This window comes from Hippichthys cyanospilos, chromosome 2 (genome assembly GCF_059441005.1).
Source record: "Hippichthys cyanospilos isolate Australia breed blue-spotted pipefish chromosome 2, RoL_Hcya_1.0, whole genome shotgun sequence".
NCBI lineage: Eukaryota > Metazoa > Chordata > Actinopteri > Syngnathiformes > Syngnathidae > Hippichthys > Hippichthys cyanospilos.
The window spans coordinates 35,704,306-35,724,847 of NC_142370.1; the positions used below are offsets into that span (position 1 = coordinate 35,704,306).

General features: G+C 52.0%; 1 protein-coding gene across 3 annotated transcripts in view; it reads left to right on the forward strand.

Annotated features, from left to right (window-relative positions):
• The window catches only part of plxna2 (plexin A2), a 130,310-nt gene that overhangs the window by 79,605 nt on the left and 30,163 nt on the right, over positions 1-20,542 (forward strand). For all 3 annotated transcript variants that reach the window (XM_088407633.1, XM_088407630.1, XM_088407631.1), the window contains exons 5-10: positions 2,314-2,414; positions 7,338-7,461; positions 10,303-10,456; positions 15,634-15,730; positions 18,728-18,842; positions 19,347-19,547. In XM_088407633.1, the coding sequence (XP_088263759.1) occupies positions 2,314-2,414; positions 7,338-7,461; positions 10,303-10,456; positions 15,634-15,730; positions 18,728-18,842; positions 19,347-19,547 (792 nt within the window). The remainder of the gene's footprint in view (positions 1-2,313; positions 2,415-7,337; positions 7,462-10,302; positions 10,457-15,633; positions 15,731-18,727; positions 18,843-19,346; positions 19,548-20,542) is intronic.

Genomic DNA, 20,542 nt, shown 5'->3' on the forward strand with positions numbered 1-20,542 from the left:
CGGCGACGCTACCTTCCCTCAATACAAACAGCCGGCGTGACGGTTTGACCCCAGGGGAGCTTTCCAATCATCTCTTCTGCTCAAAATCTGCCCAAGAGGTGCGCTGGTTTTTCTACCAATGGCATCCAAGCGTCGCTTTAAAGCAGTGCCTCTCCCCCGAGGAAAGAGAAAACATTTCAGCCCCCACCCCGCTCGCCAAAGCGCCTGTAGATGAGATCATTAGCTGTCAAAACGCCACGCTTTTTACCTAACTCCAACCCGGGCCGAGGAGCGTCCCGGCCGGTCCGGCAATGCCACATCCGGGGTCACCGCGGCAACACCGGACTCCCCCCGTTCGCCATATTAAAAGTCGACGCGGCCTCCAGCCCGAGCGCTTGTTTTTCTCGTGCCGATTTTTTTCGACGGCCGCCCCGCCGCATTCGCATGGTGTCCATCCCGCATATTAGGTAGACATTGAGGACGCTTCTGTCTCGAGCCTCCCGCCGACACAGGGAGCGGATGACTCTTTCGCTCAGGCTCCCTCCCCCGCAGGCCGGCCCCTCAGCTAAAAGGCCTTGTTTTCGGGGAGTGAAATACCCCCATCGTATTGGAGGACGGCGCCCATGAGCTGCGCATGACTGGGATGCTTTTAGCCGCCGCTCGCTGATTGCCGGCGGCCGCGTCGCTTGTCCGTCCGCCGCCGACGCGAGGCGCATCCGCAACCCATTAGGGCGCGCCACCCGCTTGTCCCCGAGCAAGCCCTCCTTGAGGTGATGGGGGGGTTACGTCCAACGGGAGCGGCACAGTGTTGGGATTGTCCCGCTGCGTCAATGCCCCCCTTTGTCCCCCTCCCTCAACAGTTGCCGCGGGGGTTCAGACAGGTGGGGGGGGGGGGGGGGGGGGGTTGGGGGGGGGGGGGGGGGCAAGGAGCAAACAAAGAGCTGATAGGATCCAATCTGGAAGAGCCGAGGCCAGCGTTGGCCGTCAGCTACGTTTCACGTGACGCAAGAATTGCCGACGCGGAAGACGAGCGCCGTTCGCCGCGGATTCAAAGTCCGGCATTTGAATACGGCTTTTTTCAAATCAAGAAAATATATGATCTTAGCAGTCTTTTCAAGAGGGATTTTTTTCCCATTCTTTCGTCTTAATCTTCATTTGCGATTGTCTACGAAGAAAGTTTGACCGACTTTTCTGATCGCTTTGTTGCCGTTTCCTCTAGTGTAGCTGCATTTATTCCAGCGGATGCATTGTGCAAGCCCAGCCACTACCGTAGCTTCTTTTCTATGCGCCTTATAACGCAGTGAAACCAGTTTTAAAATAGACCATTCACTGAAGGTGCACATTAAAATCCATTAGTGTTGAAAATAGGGTCCTTTTTTTGTTCAAATGCTCCATTTTCTTTGAATGCTATCAAAACACTGCATCTTAAGTCAAATCAAAGTCAACAGCTTGAAGCGTGACGCTCATTCAAAACTTAGACTTTGCTTCAATAAATCAGACTGTAAATGCAGTCCATGTTGTTTGAGACTTTGCAAATCTCCAATCGAACAAAGCACGCCCGTTGCTTCCTTTGCGCTCTCGGTTTGTTCCGGGCCCAAAACATCTTACTCCCATTCGGACGTCGGGCTCGCTCAAATGATCGCGGCTTGTCGGAGCTCGCGATAGAGAGAGAAGACGGACGGGGGTGAGATGTTAATCTGTCTGTGAAAAATGTCCTTTCCGTCATTTTTATCTAAAGCCGGGTGTCACGCCGCTCTCCGGCACGAAGGAGGACATCCCTCCGTCTGACTATTAAACAAGCCCGGTGACGAGGCGGACGGCTCGGATGTCTCGGTTTTCGTCTTAAGCTGGCAAAAAGAAACTTTCACCTTGTTGAAGTGCGGAAATGCAGCGCCTCTTCTTCGGGGGACAGATGTTGCGCTGCGGACCCGAGCCGAGCCGCGGCATGAGAAGCGTCCCCCCGGAGGCCGGAGGCGTGATCCCAGCCGCTTCCCTGGCCGGCAGTCAGGGCCAAAGCCTTCGTCATTGGCCGCTTCACCCGCTAGACGTTCGTTCGTTCGGAACTGTACGCAAAAAAAAGCGTTCTTTTTCCAGCTCGTGCATGAGGAGATCGGAGAAGGACTGCACAAGTTCCGAAGCGGCCTCTCCCAACCCTATTTTATAGACGCCTGTACATACCGTATATATAAATTCAGCTGTGTCAAAACAATAAAGCGTGGAAACTCCAAATCGTTTGACTGTTGCAGCCTTAGTTCCGCTCGTTGCGTCTACGCGCACGTTGCGTTCTCGTTTGGGCGCTAAAATTGAATGACGTTTTTCCCGTCTGTTTGCAAGGTGACCCGAGTTCCCATCGAGTCATGTGAGCAGTACGGGACGTGCGGCGAGTGCTTGAGTTCCGGGGACCCGCACTGCGGCTGGTGCGTGCTGCACAACGTGTAAGTCTCAAACGTGGACATTGCCGCGAATGCCAACTACTGTAAGCGGCTGTTTTAACTGTTTGTGTGTTGTATGTTTTGATTTTGCAATCTTATTTTATCATCCAGCACTGTGGTTGACCATGGTCTTTATATATGCGGGTGGGTGGGTAGACAGACAGACAGATTAGTGCTGGGTGACACCGACACGGATTGGCCGCCTCGCATCAGGTTTGGCGTCCCGCATCCTATCGGGCAAACAGGCGGCTCGTCACGCCGTCCACCGAGCCCATCTGAACCGAGCCCATCTGAACCGAGCATTATTTCTTCTCCCAAACCACAACGCGAGGACGAAAGGCCTTAGAAGGAATGAACGGCAAAGCGCGGGGTGACGCCCCCTGGTTCGGAGGCGCAATTACAGCACGTAGCGAGGGGCGAAAATAACGCCTCATTCATTTGTCGTCAACGGAAGCCAGCTTGACGAAACGAGGCCTCCAAGCGGCCAGGACACAAGGTGAATGCGCCACATCCCCCGAAAAGATGCAAAGGCGTTCCTGCCTCCTCTCGTCTTTGTTTCCGGAGCGCGCAGTCATCGGATCAAGTTGGTTGTCAGCCGCCGCATCTTCAAGCGCTCCCTTTTTTTTTCGGGGCGCGGGCCTTCTCTCTAAAGGTACGGGCGCATATTTGTGCGTGTCAAAGCACGGCTGCAATCATCATTATCGCCGTGGCCGCCCCAAAGTGCACTTAAAGTCATTTGCATCGCTCCAAAGCCGGGACGGGACAAATAATTGCGGAGCGACAAGGTAATTCGGCGTGGGTGGGGAGAGGGGGTGTGGGGAGAGGGGGCGTCGCCAGCCGGGGAGCTCGCGCCTTCACGCCGAGATCATTTAGCGGCGCGTCAGCTTCCGCGCTTGCATGTTAATCATATGCTTTTGTGGCTGCGAGCGAGGCAATGAAGCCATCGAGTAATTGCGGCGGCGGGGAGTTTTACATACGCGCCGTATCAAAGTCAAACTAAATGACACAGTTCTTCTCACGTAGAACCGTCGAGAAAAAACAGACACGTGCCCTGCTCGTACTCTGCTCCCTTATTTATGCGCGTAAATAAATATCGCTACGCTAATTAACGGCTAGTAGCGGGTGATTAATAGCGCCGTGCGACAGCAGATCTAAGTTGCGTGAAACTTTAAAAAGCCGCTCGTCCCGGAGCGCAACCCGCTCAACTTTTCAATCGCCGCTCAAAACCCATCGCCCTATTTCTTCATAGCCGCGTATCGGAGTTTGACTAACATTCATTCGAAAGAAATAAGTCGTTTCATATCATTTACGGGGCTTAAAAATACTATATAGACCCCGAATCGGATATAGTATGCATCGGTTTTACAGAACGTGGCGACGATGCGCTTTCGTCAAGCGTCACGTAATGGCCTGGGCCGCGTGGATCATTTTTCCCTCTTTGACGCATTGCGAAAGGGAAACCGGGGCTTGGCTGCTCTCTTTCGGCCCGCGGCCGTGCGCTCCAAGCCGGCGTGGATGTCGGCGGGCGGGGGGAGAAACGGCCAAGGCGACCTTCCCGGGCGAACGGGCAATGAGGCGAGGCTTGACGAAAGCGCCTTCTCGCCACGTCCTTAAAAAACGGATGCGTGCCATATCGGGCGGAAGGAGACAAGTCAAGTCGTCTTTTCCTTTTCGTAATGCATCAAAGTCCGTCAAACAAATGCAGCCTCGTTGTCCACGACAAAGAGGCAATTAGGCCGCTCGTTTTTGCCATGTCCGCTGCGAACGGATGCAGACCACATCCGAATTAGAGCTACTTATGATGCTGGAGAAGCCGGTGGATGTCATACTACTTATTTCACATTTCAAATGAATGTTATTCACACGGATATGTGGAGAAAACTGCTCTATTTTGAGTTATGGACTTTCATGTGGACCCCCTTAATATACGGCTTGAAAATGAGGGGGAAAAATTCATTCAATATTCCTGTCAATTCAACGCGGAAAATTGGCGGGAAACAAGGGGACTCGGGACACGAGGCTGGAAATGGGGACTGTCCCGGTTAAAGCGGGACCCGCGCTCGTATGGGCCGGGAATAAAAGTGTTGCCGTCCGGTGGATTTTGTCAGGGTGGCGCTCCGTTGCCCGCCAGAAGCCCGAATGATGACGTCGAAGCGGTGGAGCAGCTGCGCCGTCCGCCTCATTAACATGCGCGTGCGCGCCCGTCCATCCCTCCGTCCTTTACACGTGTCCGATCACACCCGTGCTGTCCGTTCTGGGATGAAGCCATCTGTTCTCTTCTAAGCGGCCGTCCTTGCTCCCGATCCCCTTCCCGTCGGCCTGACCCCTTCGCCGGCGCGCTTGTCAGCACCGAGCCGCAAAGTTCCCGCAAGAACAATGACGCCGGCAAGTCTCCTTGCGCCGCTCGGGGACACTGCGCACTTGCACCACTGCGTATTTTAAGAATAGCTACCTCTACTCACGGACCAAAAATTCAGCTCGCCAAACGCCTGGGCGGAAAACTATTGGCTGTAGAAACCAGAGAAAACAGGCCCTGTTAACGTAAGGGTGCATCCTACAAACGCTAACTCCAAAATGAGAGTTTTCTTTTTTTTTTTTTAACCCGCAGCATTTGAAGAAGCGAGATCCGTCAGCCACATCAGCCGAGTTTTGAGATATAGGTGGAATTGAAGGACTTTATTTGAGGTGGGCGCCAGCAAGTGTCTTTTGAGTGTGCGGCAAGAAAATGGTTTCCCCATGCTTGGCGATAAAGAGTCACGTCGCCCTTCTGCCTTCATGAGGAGCGCGCCTTCATCTCCCGCATTGGAGATGACGCCTTGTGCCAGCTGTTCTGCCGATCGCCCCCCCCCCCCACCCCCCAAGCTGTTTACCCTTCTAATTGATCTTTCCCATGACTGAAAGCATGCACAGTTTGCATGGAAGCGATGAGGGAGGCGCGAGAGAGCGTATGATGACGCGCGCTCATCAGCCCCCCAAAGGGAGATCGTCGTCATCTTCGGTCGCACGAGTCGAGTCTCCCTCCCTCCGTCCGACCGCCGGCCAAGAACAACCGTCCCTCCTCCTCCCCCCGGCGAGTAGGGCCGTCTCGTGGGCGCGGCCAAAAAGAGGATCCGACGCGGGAGAAAGGCCCGACTCCAGAGGCGGGCGCTCGGTCAGCGCCGCCGGAATGACGGAGGCCAGTTTTGGACCGACGAAGGACGGGAGCGATCAAAAAACAAACGGCGAATCAGAAATGTCGGAAGTGCGCTTTTCACGCCGTAGGTCCCTCGGCCCGCCACGCCCCTTTTTTCTCACCGAAATATAATTCAACACACTCGGATGTTCATCCGCTTTATTGCCGCATCTTTACGGTACAACCAGCCTGCAGTCAATGTGGCACGCGCCGCCTGACGGCACCGCCGAGCACTGCGCAAACATCTTCGGTCCAGCGAACGAACCGGCTCGCTTCAATTCGCGGCCGACCCGACCAGAGACGTATTCGTAGTCGCTCCCCGTCTTAGTCCCGGATTCTTTTCTCGCCGACGAGAGCGTTCCGGGAAAGACGAAAAAAATTGGCATTCTTACTCTCGGCCGGGAAATGCAAGATAGAAGTTTTCTTCAATTCCCAAATTAAAGACGTTTTTTTAGTCAATACGACCTCAGCTATACTTTGTTTGGCTTGCGGTGTATGTGACGGATGACATTCAGACAAATTTGGACACATGTTAATGAAACCGTCTTCTATAGCTGTCGGGCAGGCGGTCATAAATGAGAACCGGCAGCCTCCGTTTCGGAGTCGGTGGACGCGATTGGAAACCGCACTCCCGTCCCCCGTGTTAAAAAGGATGACGTATTATAGTCAGGGATAAACCCCTTTGCTTGACTTGAAATTCATTTCAAAACATTACCCTTGAAAAGAAATGACTCCTAGATGATTTCATTTGCGGAGTGCAACCGCGCTGCCATTTGACTTTTTTTGTGGGCGCGGACGCAGTTTGGACGCCGGTACGCATGTGAGCGTTTCATTTGAGATTCAACGGTGAAAGGAAATCGTCAGTGTCATTACCAGCAGGATTTATGAGAGCTTCTTTGCAAAGCGAGGGAGACCCGTCCTGACCTTTTTTAGGGTTATGTATCATAAATGGCCACTTCAAAGTATAGTCAGAACCGTTTTTTTTGTTGTTGTTAAGAAGTCATTGATAGCGACTCGCGACTATCATTTGTGCGAAGTGAGGCTTCCGGTCAACATTTGCCGCTCAGCTAATGAGGGAGGCGAGGGCGAGGGCGAGGGCTCCAAACTGCGCGGAGATAATGGCCGCGACCCGAAACCATGGCGACGGCTGCCGTCGGAGCGCACTCGCCCGCACCCCCCTCGCACCTTCTCCGCTCTTTCCTCGTCTTTTGCCTGACCAAATTCAACTTCGGGGGATTTGTTTTTGATGTCGCAAGGTGAAAAATATGGTAAAGAGCGGACGAAAAGACGTCTCGGTCCACGTCGTAAAATGAAAAAAACCGGGAGTCCGCTCTATATATACGGTGTTAAAAACAGTTTTAAAGTAGGGCATTCCTTGAAAGGTGCCCTTTTTTAGTGCGGAAAGTACATTTCTTCCCTACAGATAAAATCTCCCATTTCAAATGTAATCAAACACTAACGTAATAAAAAGTACAGAACACGGCGTGTGTCGTCTACCTTTTGATTGCGAGCGATAAGCGTACGGCTAACCGTTTTTTGCTGCGCGGCTAGCAACCGGCGCAAATAAGCTAGCCACGCGGTCCCCGTATTCGCAAGGGTCGTCAACGCGTACGCTTCCGTCCAATGTCCTCAAGATGCTCTCCATGCATTTATTTGGATTTCTCTCAGGACATCTGCGCCTTGAGCGCCTCTTCCGCGTCGCGCCTCATTGATTTGCTTACGTGAAGCGTCAACAAACGCTTTCATCTTTTCAGATGCTCCCAGAAGAACGGTTGCGACCGCGCGCACGAGCCCTACCGTTTCGCCGCCTCCCCGGACCAGTGCGTGAAGATCAGCGTTTACCCCGACAGCATCGCCGTGTCCGAGCCCGGCGTCCCGGTGAGTTTGCGCGCGGGAAATGGACGACTCGGGCGGGAAAACGGCTTCCCGCGTAGCGCGGAATCGTACGAAACGACTCCCTCGTCTCGATGGCGCGCGATGCATAAACATGAGACGGGAAGGTTCGTAAGAGCTTCGTGTTGGCGTTTCAGCACGCACGCACGCACGCACGCTTGCGCGGTGAGGAGCGGCCAACTTGTTTGCCAAGATGCCTTCGCGTGGGAGTCCGAGTGGGTGGCGAAAGTTGCCCGAGTGCACAAGAGGACGGCTAAACCGGTCCGGGGCGTACGCATGTGCCAGCGCGTCGTTAGGCCGCTGCGGCCCGATGCGAACCATTTGAAAGCCGCCATTAAAGTTGCAAATGTAAGATGTAAATGCCACATTATTGTTTTGCCATACCGCGGACCGGGGGTCCCCGAGCTCTGTATGGCAGCGGATCGGTCGACGCTTGCGATGTTCATCGCGGGTGGAGGGGCGGGCTTGTAAATCAGTACAGGACGCTACTTGGATGCCAAGCAAAAGCTTTGCACGCGCTAACATATACCAAAGGATAGCACCTGGCATCAACCAAAATGCCCACGGGTTGAACGCATACGAGGCGGCGGCACGTACAGTATATGTAACGCGCTGACGTTAGCCGGCACGTTATCCATAGGCGCGAGTTGCCGGATCGACGAAATACTCGTTTTCATAAACCGTATGAAAGCCGTTCAAGACATTGCGTGGGAAGGCGCAGGGCTGAATGCGGAGGCGTCGTACGAATTGAAATGAGACAGAAGGGTTAGGAACCCCCGGCGAATCATTATTTATAATCATATATTTTGTCAGCCGAACACTCAACAAAACACTTCAAACTATAACCGGGCACCTGGGATGGAACGTCCGGAATAGGTAACAATCAGCGGTCGTCAAACTTGAAAGCAGCGAAAGGTCCCCTGAGCCAAGCGTAGTGCGCTGTGTCCCACGCGCCCCACTCCAGTCGGCGAGGTCCGCTACCCTTGCGGGTTTTTGAAGCTCCTCTCAAGCCGAGCTCGTCGTTTGAGTCGGGCGCATCGGGGAGAGAAAAGCGGAAAACGGCCCTCGGGGACCCGACTCTGATGCGCGATGCTTTTCGACACCGGAGCGACGCTAATGCTAACGCCGCTCCGGCGGGTCTGTTTTTGGCTCTTTGACAATGATATTCACGTTTAAGTCAATACTGCCCCCCGCGTTTGTTTTTAAGCGTCCGCGGCAGCGCGCTGGCAAAATTCATGAGATTCCTCGGGGCCGGTGAACTATCGCCATGACAACGCCGCCTCCTCACTGCGGCGCAAGAAACAGAGAGGAAACCATCCAATCGCCTTTATTACACCTCGTGCCAATTAGGCTGCCAGAATCTTAAAAAACACCCACTCCACTCCACTCCACTCCACTCCACTCACCGGGGAAGAAAAAAAAAAACAAAAAGCTTGCCGATCGAGAGACCAATCTACTTTGTGCGGCCGCGCGATTTGAGCGTTTCTTCGAGACGGGGACGTGTCTTCCCGACCGGATGCTGAGAGGCTAATTAACGTGAGAGGTTATCGGGGGAATTTCCTGTCGGACAAAAAGCGCTGATTGTTGCGCCCGCTCTAATGGCGCACAGCCAAGGTGATGAATGGGGATGGACGTTTTCAGGTTGGTCAACACTGATAAAAGCTTGAAAAAAATCCTTTGGAAAAAAATCCTTTGTCACTTGCAGATTGCAATTTGCATTTGGTGAGGAATTTTACCTTGCCATCATGCGTGGACGTCAACTCTCAAAAAGCTCTCAAAATCGGATGACGAATTTGCACCTTGAATATGCATTCACGTGACTTTTGCCTTTCTTTTTTTTCCATCCTACTCAAGCCGTCCGCTCGCTCCTCATCATCATTTATTGAGATGCCGGCTCGCCCGCAAACCAATGCTTACCGTGCTCGTCCACTTTTCGTCTTTACTGGTTTTCGCACTTCCCGCCGACAATTTATACAGCTGATGTCAATATTTTGTTTGTTAGCTCTGTAACAAACAAAAGATTGACTTTAGCTATGGCTACAATTGCACATATTCATACAAAAAACACAGATGCAACATATCACGTCGCATCTGATGTTCACGTGCTTAGCACGTGGCTAGCACGTCGTTAGCATATAAGCAATGACGTCACACAGGAAGCACTTTGCGCGACCGCAAATCGGTTTCGCCGATGGTGGAAAAGAAACCCGACCGAGTGGCTCAAACAAAAAGATGGCCGGCGTCCTCACGACGGCTGGCATACTCTTGCCAGCTAGAGGCGCGGCGTCATCCGCCGCCGGGACACGCCGCATCTCTTAAAAGGCCGACGGTTAAGCCGCTCGGCCGCCTCGTCGGTCCCGGCGGCCCCGCCGTGTTTAGTTCACGGTCGGAAACAAAAACAAGAGAAGCTTCAAACGGCACGGCCCATATATAACCGCTAATGGAACCGGGCTAGCGAACGCCGCGGTGAGAATCACCCAGGGCCGATGTCTCTTTTGGACGGAGCGCGTGATCGCACGCGTCTGCGAAATGTATTTATAAATAGGCGTATTCGCGGGCGGCGCGCCGCCTGCGTCTCGCCCCTCTCGGGAATCGCTTCAAACGGGCGTTTGGCATCTGTGTGGCTTCTCGCATAAGTAACGCGCGGCGCACGGAGAATCGTCACCGCCGTCCGACAAGCGTATTTATGAAAGCATGTGTATGGCGTGCTTATCTCCCGCCGCGCGCATAATTCTAGCCCTTCGGATGCAATGGTCCCTTTTGAGTCTTTTTGAGTCCCTTTGGAGTCTTGTTTTTGTGTCTAATTTCCCCCCCTTCCACTTGCAGTTGCTGGTGAAGGTCAGCGACGTTCCCGACCTTTCGGCGGGCATAACTTGTTCCTTCGGCAATCTGACCGAGGCGGAGGGCCAGGTGAACGGAAACCAGATACTCTGCGTGTCCCCCGCTGCCAAGGACGTCCCCCTCATTCCTTCTGGTCAAGGTAGAGTAGCTCCCCGCTTCTCAAAGTGGGGCCTGACTGCAGGGGGGTCCGTGAAATCGTTTGGGTTATTAAAAACAAAAAACACAAATTTACCTCATTCCGTGCCAGGGACATATTTTTCTTAACATTCAATCCCAGATACTCTCCCTAAGTATCTGCAAATTCATGTCCTTAACCCCTGGGGGAAATTTTGAACCAACTCGGGCTTTTACATGTTTGTGACGTGTCATATCAAAGGAAAAGCATCATAAATAACACGAGGCGGCTAAAATATTGCATGGATGGTCAAAACATGTCCACTTTCAATATGCTGTCCCGCCGTCCCCTCGAAACGCTTGCGAACGTCCCCTCGAAACGCTTGCGAACGGGGGGTCGAGAGGTACGACCCGCAGATGTCAGATTTAGCCCGTGTCGGGCTCAATCACCGCCCTTCAAAATTGGAAATATTTTCAATATTTTCAAACGAGCTTGCGGCGACCTCCGGCGAGTTTGTTGTGACCTGTGGCCATCTTGAGCCTTGCATGTTATCAAAGAGATGCTACCTTTGTAAAAACACAGCATTCGCCCCTTAGCGGGATACTAGCTTAGGAGCGTAACTAAAGCGCGTAACCCAGGGGTCCCCGACCTTTTTCTCGCCATGGACCCGTCACTGCTGAAGTCCACATAAAATAGGAGCTCACCATTAACGCCAAACTTCCGGGAGGCTCGGCTCGTTTCCCTCACGACACAGATGCCGCGTCGGGAGTCTGGAAAATACTTTTGAGGACACGGCCATTTCCAGCTGATCTGGTTCGGTAACGAAACGGCGGACAATTCATTCCTTGTCACGTTGGGAGCACAAAGTAGGACTCCTGGTATTGCCTGTCGAAAGCTACAATTGTGAGCCCGTACGCCTTGTCCTCACTACAAAATGGAGTATCAACAGCGGCCAGAGCTGGGCCAAACAAAGATCATGCCAAAACAAAAACAAAGATCATGCCAAAGCAAGGACTGAACCGTTGAAGGTTGAACTAAATGGGTTCCAAACGATGGTTTTTTTTCGGGTGTGGCCCGTACGGCCCGGTAGCGATCGGGGACCTCCGCCGTAACCCGCTACGGGGCAAAGACCGGCGAGTATCCGCAAAAGTGGCGGGTATTTCTTCATTCGAGGTCGGCGGAGGTCGCTCCTCTCGCAACCTTGTAGCGACCTCCGGAAGAGATCCGTTAGGTTTGCTGACCCGCGCCGTCCTTCGGCCCTCGGTGACGTACCGCCTCAACGGGCAACAGGACATCCCGCAGACGCTCGGTAGGATTGTCGCTGGGAATGCGGGAGTCCGTACAAGTCCAGGTATTTGGCCCTGCAACAAAAACCGCCCCGGTACATTCCCCAGGTGTCCGCCTGCCTTTCATTCACTTGGCAAATCGGCCATGATTGGGCGCGGTCTTTAGAAGGGCACGCTTGGAGGAGGACCAGATGGGTACCCCGCGGCCCCCGGGTCGTTTGCCCGCGCAAAGGTAGGTTCCAACATGTTGCCTCGGCGACGGCGGGAAACTTAATGTGTTGGATTAGCGCTCTGGCACTGAGAGACGCTTTCCTCCTGAGAAATATATTACCCCCGAGAAATACATTACCTGGAGAAAGATCCGCCAAATTTGCTTCCTTGACCGGGAGTTCAAAACGGAAAAGGGAGGTACGCCGATAACCGTTTTGAAATAAACGACGTCGTTTGGCACGCGCCGATACCCCATTAGTGAATCGCCGATGACCTTTACGGAGCGCCGAACATGACCGTTTGTGTGTTTGTGCTGAAAATCAATTAGGGATAAGCAGCATGGAAGGCAACAACTCAAACAAAAGCGACTTCACTCGTATACGCGGGAGAGAACGTTAGAACGTTGAAATTGGATTCGCGAGCCGCCCAAACTCTGTCCTCCAGGTCCACGGCCGCGCGCCTTTTTTCAAGTTTCTGTCCCTCGACGCGGGGAGGCAGGGAGGGGAGGAGGTCCTTCAAATTAAACAAAAAGGTAACCGGCGTGCAAGGAACGGCGGAACGCCATTTTCATCTTATCGCTACCTTTCCGACTTCCGGTGCGTTTTCCGCCGCCGGTTTTTCGAAAGCAGGATTAGTTGTGGGGTTAGCGGTCCAATTCTGACAAATAGCGGCGCCAAACGTTTTGTTCTCGGTCCGTCCTCCGTAAACAAAGCGGGTCAAATCCCGCGGTCGTCCGCGGGTTGCGGATCCCAGATGCGCGGAAGGTCCTTTTCGATCCCATGGGCGCAAACGGCGACGCGGGTTTATTTGAGCGCGCTCGTACGAGGAGGAACTCAAAAGCGGTCGGACACCTCAGGGATGAAGTAAAAGCCATCTTGGCGATTGCGCAACACCTTATCATCCCAGAAAAGCGGAAGCCGTCGGCGCCCCTTTCGCTCTGACGCTTGCGTCGGGGACAAAGATAGCCGCCTGGATTAAGAGAAGATTGGAAGGTGACGCTGACATTTACCTGAGGGAGAACATTCATATCTGGGCCCCGATGCTTCATTCCCTTCGGGACCGGTGGGCAAATAGCGCTGTCATTTACCGGCAGGATGGAGGATTAGCACCCCCGACCGCCGCTTAAACACACGCACGCACGCACGCACGCACGCACGCACGCACGCACGCCGCACATCATCTATTATTCAGCGCCTGTGCTTTCTTCACCCTGTGGCCATCTTGTCTCGAGAAAAACACCTTCCGCACGATAAGGTGCACCAAAAAGCCTTCGGTTTTCTCAAAAACTGACGGCGCGCCTTATATGTCCGTCATCTCACATGGTCTACATCATTGATTACATTTTGGGGGGACGATAAAACAAAGATAACTTCATCGCCGTGCAAATTCTTCCATTTTTACCTTGGCATTTCACTAAAATGTTTTTTTCAAATGATAGAACACCATATATACTCCAATTTTCCTGAATTTGTGTGGGAACAGGGCGCAAACACTGGCAGTTTTTGTAAAGGAAAGTGTTTCGAGTGATATCTTATTTTCGTTAAATGCAGAAACCGCTTTTAAGCCAACAAAACAACATATTTGATGAAAAACAATCCGTTTGATATTGAACCGAATCATACTTATATTAACTCTTGAATGGTCTCGGCATTCTGATCGTTGGATCGAGAGGCACGTTTTCCCATTCTTCAGATCTTCGCTCCTAATTTCTCTTCGTCTAGCGATCAAGTCCGACTGACTTGGATGCATGATACAACCGTAGCCACTACTGTAGCTTCTATTCTGCGCACCTTAGAATGTATCCTATAGAGCCTATGATGCCTTATGATGCCATATGCGCCCTATGAACGAAACCGGTTTGAAACGAGGCCGTTCATTGAAGGCGCGCCTTATAGTGTGGAAAATACGGTCAAAAAGTTTGACTGACTTTGATCTGATTGTTTTGTTGATACTCCCTTTAGCGCAGCACCATCTGGTGGATGCGCAACGCAAGCCCGCCCGCTACTGTAGCTTTCATTCTACGCGCCTTATAATACGATGCGCCCCACATATGGAACCGGTTTCAAAAGAGGCCATTCGTTGAAAGATCGACCCGAGCGCCTCGTAGTGCGGAAAATACGGCGCGGCGCTTCCTTCCGCAGCTGCTATTTGGAACGATGGTCGGGTGCGTTCCGCATCCAGTCGCGTAATAATTGATTAAGGAGAATATCTGTTTGCGGACGGCGGAAGAGAGAGACGCTCGGCGGCGGATGTCGCCAGGCAAATACGCGCTTGCGTGAAAGCGCTTCCCAACAGGTGCTGCGCAGGGAACGGGGCGTCGTGGGTCACGTCGGCCTCCTACACACCGAATGTCATCTGGAATTCAGGCTGCTCAAACAAACAGGCGTGCGCGTCTCCTCACGCGGACGCGCACGCACACACTCTGCATTTATGGAGTCTGTATTCCCGCGTGGCTGGATGAGCTAGATGAGAGGCTCTTTTACTGCAAACAGACAGTACACCAGAAAGCTGCTCGGATGAATAAAAGAACACAAAATCTGAATATATCTTTTTCAATTTCTGCAAAGACAACAGGTGTTACAGAAAAATGTCATCATTTCCTAGTGTAACAAATCGTCCTAGTGTAATACATTATATATATATGTGTGTGTGTGTGTGTATATATAGGGTTGGGACATCATGATTTTGTGGATTATATCATAGTGTGCAGCAGTGTTGGGCAAGTGACTATAATGCATAATGTATGGCTTACATTACAAAATGACTGTATTTGAAATGTAATGCATTAGACTAGGATTGCATGACTTTTATAAGACTCAGCACCAAAAATGGAAATCCGGATTCGCCATTCTAAACGGAGCTCATTACGTATATAGTAAAAGGTTGGCTGAAGCCTAAAACCGGTCCAAATCAATTCCTCCGTATTGTACGGTAAACCTTTAAAGACCGGATACAACATCTTTTTTCGCATTTGAATCATTTTATAATGAAGCTTCACAGCATAGTGATGCATTGATCATGCTGCTTCACAGCATAGTGATGCATTGATCATGCTGTATCAACCTAACCCTGTATCATCTTGATACAGCAGAATTCTTCATGGACTATCATTAAGAGCAATTGTAGAGTGAAAAGATAGACGCGTTAGCTCGCCTTGCGGCGTATGCTAAGTGCGACACGGAAAGCGCCGGCACATCCGCTGCTAAGCTCTCGATGCGGAAGCGCCATCCCTCGGCAGCGCAATCCTCCCTCCGCGTCTTTTCTTTGACGAGATCTCACGCGGTCTATGCATAATGTTGTGTGTTGTGCGAATACTATACGTTTAAGATTCTTTTTGAAGACGGCCGTACATGTACATCTTTAGAATTCTTAACCGTTCCATAAAAGGACAGCTTTCGCACGTTTCCTCTGTATTTGGTCAGCCTTTCCTGATTTCCAACCAATTCTCCATATTGTTACAAAGCTTCAACTGGATCATAAATCCATTTGGTATATTTTGACCGGTTTTGTAAGCGTCAGTGTATATCAGCGAGTATCCTTATCTTCAATGACGCAACAATACTTGTGGTTTTCCGCCGTTAGGCTTCCGCGTACACTTTGGTTGGCAGCCATAAATCCAATGGCGACATTTTGGATATGACGTTTGCCCGTTACGAAACAAAAGTATTTTGCGCTAAAACGTCTTCCTCGTCTCTTTTCCCTCAGATTGGTCAGGTGTGGAACTGAGACTCAAATCAAAGGAGACCGCTCAGATGCTCATTAGCACCGAGGTCAAGTTTTACAATTGCAGCGTCCACCAGTTGTGAGTATTTTTCCGCTCTCCGCATTTCATGTGCGTCCTTCCCGCCAGAAAGTCCCGGCAGATTTCGCTGCCTCATCTTTGTCCCGATTGGACGGAGTTCTTGTTTGAACCATACGTACGGCATTTCCCCGGATAGAAGGCGCACGCGCCCGTGCGGAGGACGCAGCCTTGATTTCGGGCTCAAATTCCGCTATTTTCTATGTTGCCGTGTATAAGACGCATCAATCGCGACAATGTCAAAACCGGTGCAGAGCAGAATAAATCTCGTATTCTTTAACACTTCATATTTTCTTGTGTTCATAAGCATAAGTTATTTATCTATTGCGCGTTGTGTACTATTTGGGGGATGACAGTATGTTACACAGTTGGCACAAATTATTTTCATATTGGCGTCATACTTGAAGCGCTGCCCGTGGCATGCCCCCCCCCCCCCCCTCCTTTTTTATATAACCACACGCCGGCAGGAAAGGGTTTTAGTCATTCAAGCGAAACATTCATCGATCACTCAGCAACATTTGCAGAATTTGGGACTCGGCGCACACATACGATGCGGCGCATCGTAAGACGCCTCGTCGATTTCGGCGACAATTGAAGACTTTGGAATGCGCCTTACGGCCGCGGAAACGCGCTCGTATTTTGATGATTAAAAAAGAAGGATGCGCCCGATGGACGCACGTTGATTTGGATGTATGCGCCCCCCTCCAAAAACGATGCGTCTAGGGCGCGCCCCGCAGTATGGTTTTCTGACCTTAACGTCGGATTCCGAGCGAGCGGCCGTTCGGAGATCTCTGCGTAGCGCATTAGCGATGGCTGACTCCACTCGGCTGGGTCCCTTTGCGCTTTGTTGAGTGAGCTACAAAGCACTCGCTGACTTGGAAGTATGACTAACTTGAGAGCAGGAGATTTGGAGTCTTCGCCGCGGCCCCGCTAACAGAAGCGTAGAATCCCAAAGCGCTTTCAGCCTTGACACGAAAAAACAAAACGTTGCAGCGGCTAAATCAAAGGCACGCTGTTTTGTTGTGGCCCGCTCGGAGCTCGCCCTATAGCGCCGTGTATCGAGCTAGCCTGCGCGATGCCGCGAAAGCCATTAGCAGCCTTGGCGTCGGGAGAAAAAAGGGCAGGCGCCCCCCGTTAGCCCGGGGGGAGTCGGCCTTATTGTCATGCATCCGCGGGCTCAGTCGGATCCCTCGCTCGATCCCTCCCATGCCTTTTTGCAACCGTGAATATTTCACATCGGGCGCCGGGGGGAGAGAGAGCGAGCGACCGAGGCGTAGCCGTAACAACGACGCGGTGATCAAATGCCCCCGGATGCACGCCGCGGTAAATGTCGTAGCGCAGTCCGCTTTCCGATCCTAGTAATGTGCCGACCGGCTCGTCGCGGTTTGAGAAAGTAAAGAACGCTCGGTTCGGATCCGGCGCGCCGACGCCGTAACGAGCCAGCGATCGAATCGGGGTCGTTGAAGTTTGCGCATTAAAAACTAAAGCGCTCGAAGAATTCCGTGCACAAAATAAATGTCGCTTAGCGCCGCTGCGTGCGAACGAGGATGGACTCAAACACTTGGCTCAGTCTGCTAGGTCTTTTGTTCAAACCAAGAAGGTGACAACCTCGGTAGCCACCAACGCCGCTAAAAGCTAAACCGACGAACGGAGAACGTAAACAGGAAATACGGCGCGGCCTTCCAGATTAAAAGTCGACATTTGACAATAGCGTGACACGGTTAAGCAAACAATACCTAAAGGGCATCTTAATGCCCCCGTTTGTGAACACGGACGTCGATTCGGAGCGCTCGACTGGTGCACGCAAGCGGACGTCGTAACCTTTGAAATTCCACTGTAATCCCTTTTTACTGTCAGTGTTTTCAACAAAGAAATAATTGCCTTGCAAGTAATACATTTGACATGAAACGAAGTCACCGCAGATGAGAGGCTCCGCAATTTCAAGCCTTTTACGATATAAATAGTCCGAAAGATTAACTGGGATCAACGCAAACAGGCTCTGCCTTCCGCATGATAAGTACTTTTGTGCCGATAACTTGGGCGCTCGCATAAATGCCGCCTGGCAGGTATTCGGCGCAGATACGGTACAAGCTGCGAGGCTCGGAGAAGAAACGCACCTCATTTCAACCCCACAACAAAAACTATTTCACTTCCAAGCTCCATTTATGTGTGGATGTAGACCGAGAGAGAGAGAGAGGGAAGAATAAGGCGTACTATTTGCTGTGGTTTTTTTGAAGGTTAGAACTTCCACCTTCATAGTCCCGAGTTCAATTCCGGCTGACCCCGGCCTCCCTGTGTGAAGTTTTCGTGTTCTCCCCATGCCCGCGCGGCTTCTCTCCGGGCACTCCAGCTTCCTCCCGCATTCCAAAAACATGCGTGGCAGGTGTATCGGACACTAAACTGTCCTTAGGCGTGAGAAAGTGCGCCAACGGTCGTTCATCCCGCGATTTACCGGCCCTCGGCTGAAATACTGCCGGAAGAAAAAGGGCTGCAAAAAGTTGATGGTCGGCCGCTTTGTTCAGCCTCCTCTCCGTAACACAAAATGTACGCATCGCACATACAGTAGACAAACACGCACAACAGCTGGTAATTACCCACAATGCTATGCTAATGGTAATTGCGGGATCAAACTGCGCCAGTGTCTTATTTGTCCTCATTACCCGATGTCCCCCCGCTGGGTCGGCCGTCGGCTTTTACGGCGACAGCTGCTTTTTAGCCGGCCAACTATGCCCGGCGCCCCCCCCCCCCCCCCCCCCCCCCCCCCGATATGGACCCCGGCCAAAATGTACTTTTTTCAACGTAAAGCGGCAAAAAAAAATGCGCGGCGTGACAGTTTGGCCTCGGAGCCATCCGGTCCGGCGCCAAGCGCAAGGACGCGACAGCAGGTGTCCACTTGGGGTCGCGACTCATTTCCTCCGTAGACCGTGGGCCAACTTTGATGAAGCTGCCGCCCCCTTCCCTTTTCATTCTGACACTCTCGCGCTGCGCGTCCCCACGCAGGTGTCTGTCATGTGTGAACAGCGCCTTCCGCTGCCACTGGTGCAAGTACCGCAACTTGTGCACCCACGACCCGTCCAGCTGTTCTTTCCAGGAGGGAAGGGTCAACGCCTCCGAGGTGGGTCAAAACACACAAATAAGAATCCAGTGGAAGATTACTACATTTTATCGAAGCGTCTATCTATCGAGAGCTATCTAATCTGTCTAGCTAGCTAGCACTAGCAATCTAGACGTATTTATCAATATGGTACTAACTCTGTATACCTAGCAAGCTAGCTAGATCTAGCAATTTCAATCTATCTATCGCTAACTAGATCTATCGAGATCTTTCTATCTATCTGCCTGTCTGTCTGTCTGCCCGCCCGTCCGTCCGTCCGCCCGTCCATAGACCAATCGATCGCTCCGGCCTGCCTGTACGGAGTTTGTAGCGATAGATAGACGGATGGATGAAGATAAATTTGTGCTGTACGATAGCGGCACAAAAGTATCCCGCTGTTCTGCCGTCGTTTGCCCGTTTAGCATCTCCGTATGACTCATCGTGACGCTAAGCCACTTTACTGCATACTCAATTTCCCCTGCATGATTACACAAGTCGAGTTGTTTTTGCGTCTCCCTCGCACAGGACTGCCCGCAGCTGGTGCGCTCCGAGGAGATTCTGCTCCCGGCGGGGGAGGTGAAGCCCATCACCCTGAAAGCCAAGAACCTGCCGCAGCCGCAGTCCGGCCAGCGGGGCTACGAGTGCGTCCTTCACATCCAGGGGGTCCTCCACCGTGTCACCGCCCTCCGATTCAACAGCTCCAGCGTGCAGTGCCAGAACAGCTCGGTAGGCCCCTTGTCCCGTTCGCCGCTCTCGCCGTGTTCCGAAAGCCGTTTCTGTAAACAACCAACGCCAGAGAGTTTTACCGCGGAAGGTGGGCGGGCGGGGTCAATGTTTGACCATTTTGTCGTGGACAGAGTTGGGGCGAGTTGCGGACATATCGACGCTTGACAATTTTAGCGTGGAATGGCGAGTATAAAGTGCGCATCAAATATGAACTCGCGTTAGTAAAGCTGTAGGCTCGTCACCTGTCACTTGGGTTAGCGAACGCAAAATGGTATTCCATTTGAAGCGATTATTCACCGCGGTCTTTTGGCATGTACACACAGTCAAGCGATTGGCTGACAAGCAAAGTCCACTTCAAAGGTGTCACCTCATTCAAATGGTTAAATTTCAAGATCCCGCAGAGCTCGCTGATGAGCGAATCATTTGAATCGGGTGTGTTTGAGAAAGGAAAATCGAAAACATGCAGGATTGTGGCCCTCGGGACTGGAGTTTGAGACCGATTCTCTACTCTAAAAATCTTGACCCTCAAAAATAGGACCGGACTTGTGGTATCCATCATAATGGTCAGTAAAAGACAGACAGACAGTAAAGGCTGAGATTTTGGTCCCCTATTCTGAAAGCAAGTCTTGACCTTCAGTCCGGGAGGTCCCCATAAGACAGTAAAACCTGGGATTCTGGTCCCCTACTCTAAAAGCAAGTCTAGGCCCTCAAAAAGAGGTCTGGCCTCGTGTGGTCCACCAAAATGGTCCCCACAAGACATTAAAACCTGAGATGTTGGTCCCCTACTGTAAAAGCAAGTCTTGACCCCCAAAAAGAGGTCTGGACTTGTGGACTCCATGAAAATTGTCCGCACAAGTCCAAGACAGTAAAAGCTGGGTTTGGGGATTTCTTTCGGTCGCCGCCACGGAGCACGCACACACACGCACATGGACGCAGACTCACCCATATGCGCGCTTGAAATGAAAGACCTAGTGGAAGTAAGGACACTTGAGGAC